The 7,199-nt window shown below is 64.5% G+C and overlaps 1 protein-coding gene across 1 annotated transcript; it reads left to right on the plus strand.

Moving 5' to 3' along the window:
• Positions 1-196: 196 nt before the first annotated feature.
• LOC104032525 (ubiquitin-like modifier-activating enzyme 1) lies at positions 197-6,697 on the plus strand (the record flags this gene model as incomplete). Its single annotated transcript, XM_075727484.1, has 7 exons — positions 197-386; positions 1,330-1,418; positions 1,643-1,735; positions 2,917-3,108; positions 4,577-4,678; positions 5,459-5,559; positions 6,562-6,697. Coding segments are annotated over 7 exons (903 nt in total), but the record flags the coding sequence as incomplete, so codon positions are not given.
• Between the last annotated feature and the right edge of the window lie 502 nt (positions 6,698-7,199).

Raw genomic sequence — 7,199 nt, forward strand, 5'->3', positions numbered from 1 at the left:
ACCCTTGGGTGCTCTCCATCCCCCTTGGGTGCTCTCCATCACCCTTGAACGTCCTTCTATCCCCCTTGGGTGCTGTCCCATCACCTTTGGGTGTCAGCCCTCTCCCCCCTGACCCCCGTGGGACCCCCTGACCCCCTTAGTGACCCCCTGACCCCCATGGGTGCCCGCTGACACCCATGGGTGCCCCTTTCTCCAGCCCCTCCACCTGGACTACGTGCTGGCGGCCGCCAACCTCTTTGCCCAGAGCTACGGGATCGGGGGCTCGCGGGACCGGGCGGCGGTGGCCGAGCTCCTGCGCCACGTCCGCGTCCCCCCCTTCGCCCCCAAGGCCGGCGTCCGCATCCACGTCTCCGACCAGGAGCTGCAGAGCGCCACCGCCGCCCTCGGTAGGCCGGGGGCACCCATGGGTGCTGGGGGGCACCCGGGGGTGGGGGGGGGGTCGGTTGGGTTGAGGGTTGGGGCACCCATGGGGGTTGGAGGCACTTAGATTGTGGAGAAATGTGGTAGGTGTGGGACAGGGTCACCTATGGGTGCTGGGGCGATGGAGGTGTGTGTTAGGGGCACCCATGGGTGCTGGGGGGATGCAGGTATGGGATGGGGGCACCCATAGGTGCTGGGGGCACCTAGGGTGGTTGGTTGGTTGAGGGTTGGGGGCACCCATAGGTGCTGGAGGTGCTTAGATGGTTTGGTAAAACATGGTAGATATGGGATGGGTGCTGGTGGGATGGAGGTAGGGGTTAGGGGCACCCATGGGTGCTAGGGCGATGGAGGTGTGGGTTAGGGGCACCCATGGGTGCTGGGGGGCACCCGGGGTGGTGGGGGGGTCAGTGGGGTTGAGGGTTGGGGCACCCGTGGGGGTTGGAGGCACTTAGGTGGTCTGGAGAAACGTGGTAGGAATGGGATGGGGGCACCCATGGGTGCTGGGGGAATGGAGGTAGGGGTTAGGGGCACCCATGGGTGCTGGGACGATGGAGGTAGGGGTTAGGGGCACCCATGGGTGCTGGGGGGCACCCATGGGTGCTGGTGGGGCTGGTTGCACAGGGTTTTGGGGATCCCATGGGTGCTGGCAGCAGCTAGGCTTCAGGAGGGTCCCACGGGTGCTGTGGGGGTCCCACGGGTGCTGTGGGGTCCCATGGGTGCTGTGGGGTCCCACGGGTGCTGGAGGGGTCCCACAGCAGACAGAAAGGTGCGAGGAGGCTCCCATAGGTGCCGGGGGGTTCCCATGGGTGCCAGGGGGGTTCCCATGGGTGCCAGGGGACCCCACAGGTGCCAGACCCCCACGGGGGTCCCGATGGGTGCCGGGGTCCCATGGGTGCCCCCCACCCACAGACGACGGGCGCCTGGAGGAGCTGAAGGCGTCGCTGCCCAGCCCCGAGGAGCTGCCCGGCTTCCGCATGTTCCCCATCGACTTCGAGAAGGTGGGTGCTGCCCCCCTCCCCAGCACCCCTGGGTGCCCCCACACCCCCACCCATGGGTGCTGCCTCCCCACGCGCCCACCCAGCCGCTCTCGGGGAGCCACCGCCCTCCCACAGCCAAGCAAAGCCGGTGTCACCCCTCCTCCCCAAAAAATGGGTGCTCCCCACCCTATGGGTGCTAACCCCGCCCACGGGTGCCCCCCACCCATGGGTGCCCCCCCCCCCAGGACGATGACACCAACTTCCACATGGATTTCATCGTCGCCGCCTCCAACCTGCGAGCGGAGAACTACGACATCCCCCCGGCCGACCGCCACAAGGTGGGTGCTGGGGGGCACCCATGGGTGCTGTGGGTGCTGGGGGGGTCCTGTGGGTGCTGGGGGGGGGTTCTGTGGGTGCTGGGGGGGTCCTGTGGGTGCTATAGGGTGTTCTTGGGGTTCTTATGGGGGGTTATGGGTGCTGTGGGGGGGCTGGGGGGCACCCGTGGGTGCTATGGGTGCGATGGGAGGGGTCCTGTGGGTGCTGGGGGGGTTCCTATGGGTGCTATGGGCTGTTGGCCCATATGGGGCTGTAGGGCCATATGGAGCTGTAGAGCCCATATGGGGCTGTAGGGCCATAGGGAGCTATAGGGCCCATATGGAGCTGTAGGGCCTATATGGGGCTGTAGGCCCTATATGGAGCTGTAGGGCACATATGGGGCTGTAGGCCCTATAGGGAGCTGTAGTGCCCATATGGGGCTGTCAGCACATATAGGGCTGTAGTGCCATATGGAGCTGTAGGGCCATAGGGAGCTATAGGGCCCATATGGGGCTGTAGGGCCCATAGGGAGCTGTAGGGCCCATATGGGGACTGTGGGGACTATATGGGGCTGTAAGGCCCATGTAGGGCTGTCAGGCACATATGGAGCTGTTGGCACATATGGAGCTGTAGAGCCCATATGGGGCTGTTGGGCCTATAGGGAGCTGTAGGGCCCATATGGGGCTCTAGGGCGTATATGGGGCTGTAGGGCCCATATGGGGCTGTAGGGTATATAGGGAGCTGTAGGGCACGTATGGGGCTGTCAGCACATATGGGGCTGTCAGCACATATGGGGCTGTTGGGCCTATATTGGAGCTGTAGGGCCTATATGGGGCTGTAGGACCCATAGGGAGCTGTAGGGCCCATATGGGGCTGTAGGACCCATATGGAGCTGTAGGGCCCGTATGGGGCTGTAGGGCCGTATGGGGCTGTAGGACCCATATGGAGCTGTAGGGCTATATGGGGCTGTAGGACCCATAGGGAGCTGTAGGGCCCATATGGGGCTGTCATCCCATATGGGGCTGTCAGACCTATATGGCCCTGTCGGCCCATACAGCCCCATCCCCCCCCAGCTACCTACGCACCCCACACGTGCGCACCCGGGGCCTCCAGCCCCTTCCCTCGGGAGATATGGGGCAGCCGGGGGGTCAGAGGGGGGGGCAGCCCCCTGCCCGGTCGCTATAGGTTCCTCCATATGGGGCAGAGCAAACTGATCGCGGGGAAGATCATCCCGGCCATCGCCACCACCACGGCGGCCGTGGTGGGCCTGGCCTGCCTGGAGCTCTACAAGCTGGTTCAAGGTCATCGCCGCTTGGCCTCCTACAAGAACGCCTTCCTCAACCTGGCCCTGCCCTTCGTCGGCTTCTCCGAACCCCTCGCCTGCCCTCGCAACAAGGTAGGGGGCTGCCCCATAGCGCCGGCGCGCGCCCTATAGGTGTCCCCTAGGGGGCTGGCGGAGCTTGGGGGTGGCTGGGTGGTGTCCTAAAGGGGGAGTTGTTGGGTTGGGGTTGGCTTCTAAAGGTGGTTTGGGGTCTTGGTGGGGTCGGGGTGCTGCCCCACGGCTCCCTGCCCCATAGAATCCAGCCCCATAGCGCGGTGGTGGACCCTATAGATGCCACATGGACTTGGCATCAACTGGGTGTTGTCCTAAAAAGGGAGTTGTTGGGCTGGGTTCTTGGTTGGGGTTAACTTTTAGAGGTGTTTTGGGGTCTTGGTGGGGTCAGGGTGCTGCCCCATGGCTCCCTGCCCCATAAAATCCAGCCCCATAGCGCGGTGGTGGACCCTATAGATGCCACATGGACCTGGCGTCAACTGGGTGCTGTTCTAAAGCGGGCTTTGTTGGGTTGGGGTTGGGGGTCTTGGGTAAGGTTTGGGTTGGGGTTAGCTTCGAAAGGTGTTTTGGGGTCTTGGTGGGGTCAGGGTGCTGCCCCATGGCTCCCTGCCCCATAGAATCCAGCCCCATAGCGCGGTGGTGGACCCTAGAGATGCCACATGGACTTGGCATCAACTGGGTGTTGTCCTAAAAAGGGAGTTGTTGGGCTGGGTTCTTGGTTGGGGTTAACTTTTAGAGGTGTTTTGGGGTCTTGGTGGGGTCAGGGTGCTGCCCCATGGCTCCCTGCCCCATAAAATCCAGCCCCATAGCGCGGTGGTGGACCCTATAGATGCCACGTGGACCTGGCGTCAACTGGGTGCTGTTCTAAAGCGGGCTTTGTTGGGTTGGGGTTGGGGGTCTTGGGTAAGGTTTGGGTTGGGGTTAGCTTCGAAAGGTGTTTTGGGGTCTTGGTGGGGTCAGGGTGCTGCCCCATGGCTCCCTGCCCCATAAAATCCAGCCCCATAGCGCGGTGGTGGACCCTAGAGATGCCACGTGGACTTGGCATCAACTGGGTGTTGTCCTAAAAAGGGAGTTGTTGGGCTGGGTTCTTGGTTGGGGTTAACTTTTAGAGGTGTTTTGGGGTCTTGGTGGGGTCAGGGTGCTGCCCCATGGCTCCCTGCCCCATAGAATCCAGCCCCATAGCGCAGCGGTGGACCCTATAGATGTCCCACAGGGATGTCGTGGACCTGGTGTCTACTGGGTGCTGCCCTAGAGGGGGAGTGTTTGGGTTTGGGGTTGACTTTTAGAGGTGTTTTGGGGTCTTGGTGGGGTCAGGGTGCTGCCCCACGGCTCCCTGACCCATAGAACCCAGCCCCATAGCGTGCTGGTAGACCCTATAGGTGTCCCAAGTCACCCCACAGTCCCAGTGCCCCTCCTAGACCCCCAATTGCCCCCTCGGGTCCTTGTGCCCCGCCACGGCTCCGTCCCCGTGGGTCCCACCCCACTGCCGTGGGTCTGACCCCCACCTGCCGTGGGTCTGACCCCCTCCCAGTACTACGAGGTGGAGTGGACGCTGTGGGACCGGTTCGAGGTGCAGGGGCTGCAGCCCGACGGGCAGGAGATGACCCTGCGCCAGTTCCTCGCCTACTTCAAGGTACTGGGAGCACTGGGAGGGACTGGGGGAGATCTGGGGGGCAGAGTGGGGGGTGACGGAGGGGCTGGGGGGGGCACTTGGGGGGCGGAGGGGGCAGTTGGGGGGCACTTGGGCCCCACCCGATGTCCCTGTGTCCCTTTGGAGGAGCCCAACTCAAGACGGGGCACCCCAGGGGAAGGTGGGGAGATGTGGCTACCACAATGGCTGGTGCCCCCAGGGCCGTGGGGCGCTGTGGGTCGCCGTGGGGCACCCTTGGGTGCTCTGTGCCCCACCCAATGTCCCTGTGTCCCCCCCATGCCCCCAAAAGGTCCCCAAGTCAAGATGGGGCACCCCAGGGGGAAGGTGGGGAGATGTGGCCACCACGGTGGCTGGTGGCCCCAGGGCTGTGGGGTGCTGTGGGTCGCCGTGGGGCACCCTTGGGTGCTCTGTGCTCCACCCAACATCCCCATGTCCCCCAAAAGGACCCCAGATCAAGAGGGGGCACCCCAGGGGAAGGTGGGGAGATGTGGCCACCACAATGGCTGGTGCCCCCAAGGCCGTGGGGCACTGTGGGTCGCCATGGGGCACCCTTGGGTGCTCTGTGCCCCACCCGACGTCCCCATGTCCCCCAAAAGGACCCCAGATCAAGAGGGGGCACCCCAGGAGGAAGGTGGGGAGATGTGGCTACCACAATGGTTGGTGCCCCCAAGGCCGTGGGGCGCTGTGGGTCGCTGTGGGGCACCCTTGGGTGCCCTGCGCCCCACCCGACGTCCCCGTGCGTCCCCCTCCTTGTCCCCCCAGAAGGAGCACCGGCTGGAGATCACGATGCTCTCGCAGGGCGTCTCCATGCTCTACTCCTTCTTCATGCCGGCCGCCAAGCTACGCGAGCGCCACGACCAACCGTAGGGCCCTGGGGGGGACCCATGGGTGGGGGGGGGGGGACACCCATGGGTGGGGGGGGGCGCGGGGGTGGGGGATGTGGGCCACAGGACACGTCCCATGGGTGGGGGGCAGGTCTTGGCCATGGCCCCATCCCTGTGGGGTGAGTGTCCCCGTGCTTGAGGCCACCATGGGTGGCCACCGTGAGCTGATGTCACCCCATGGCCATGTGCCTGTCATCGTAGGGTGACAGTCTCCATGGTTGAGGCCACCATGGGTGGTCACCGTGAGCTGATGTCACCCCATGGCCATGTCCCTGTAGGGTGACAATCTCCATGGTTGAAGCCACCACTGGTGGCCACCATGATGCCACTCCACAACCATGTCCCCATAGGGTGACAATCTCCACGGTTGAGGCCACCACAGGTGGCCACCGTGATGCCACCCCACGACCACATCCCCATAGGGTGACAATCTCCATGGTGAGGCCCACCACGGGCGGTCACCGTGATGCCACGTCCCCATAGGCTGGTAATCTCCATGGTGCAGGCCACCACAGGCAGCCACCACAATGCCACCCCACGACCACATCCCCATAGGGTGACAATCTCCATGGTGAGGCCCACCACGGGCGGTCACCGTGATGCCGCGTCCCCATAGGATGACAATCTCCATGGTTGAGGCCACCACAGGTGGCCACCGTGATGCCACCCCACGACCACATCCCCATAGGGTGACAATCTCCGTGGTGGAGGCCACCATGGGAGGCCACCATGATGCCACCCCACGACCACATCCCCATAGGGTGACAGTCTCCATGGTTGAGGCCACTGTGATGCCACCCCACGACCACGTCCCCACAGGGTGACAATCTCCACGGTTGAGGCCACCACAGGTGGCCACCGTGATGCCACCCCACGACCACATCCCCATAGGGTGACAATCTCCATGGTGGAGGCCACCGCGGGCCGTCACCCCCGGCCGGGTGACGCCGCCCCGGGTGACGCCACCCCCGTGTCCCCCAGGATGACGGAGATCGTGGCGCGGGTCTCCAAGAAGAAGGTCGGCCGCCACGTCAAGGCCCTCGTCTTCGAGCTCTGCTGCAACGACGACACCGACGCCGACATCGAGGTGCCCTACGTGCGCTATACCATCCGCTAGCCCCGCCCACCGGGGGAGGCGGAGCTGCACCCGGCCACACCCCTGTCTGCCCGGCCACGCCCTTTGCCCATCTGGCCACGCCTCCTCTGTGGAGCCCCGCCCTGTCCCACCCCCTTCCTCTAGTTGTTGTTGTGTCTTGGCCCCGCCCCCGAGTTGGGGGGTGGGGCTTGGGGGGGCGGGGCGAGGGGGGCCCCGCCCAATAAATATAGACGTTGGCAAAAGATGGCCGCCGCGCGTCGCTGGGGGCGGGGGGTGGGGGCGGAGCCAAGGTGGTCACCGGGTGGGGTCGTGTGGCACCAAGATGGCGGCCAGGTGGCATTAAGGGGGTGTGGCACCAAGATGGTCACCTGGTGACATCAGAATGCCACCAAGATGGCTGCCAGGTGACATCGAAGTGGTACCAAGATGGTCACCTGGTGACATCAGAATGGCACCAAGATGGCTGCCAGGTGACACCGAGGGGGTGGAGCACCAAGATGGTTGCCAGGTGACATCGAAGTGG

Source organism: Pelecanus crispus, unplaced genomic scaffold (genome assembly GCF_030463565.1).
Source record: "Pelecanus crispus isolate bPelCri1 unplaced genomic scaffold, bPelCri1.pri SCAFFOLD_415, whole genome shotgun sequence".
NCBI lineage: Eukaryota > Metazoa > Chordata > Aves > Pelecaniformes > Pelecanidae > Pelecanus > Pelecanus crispus.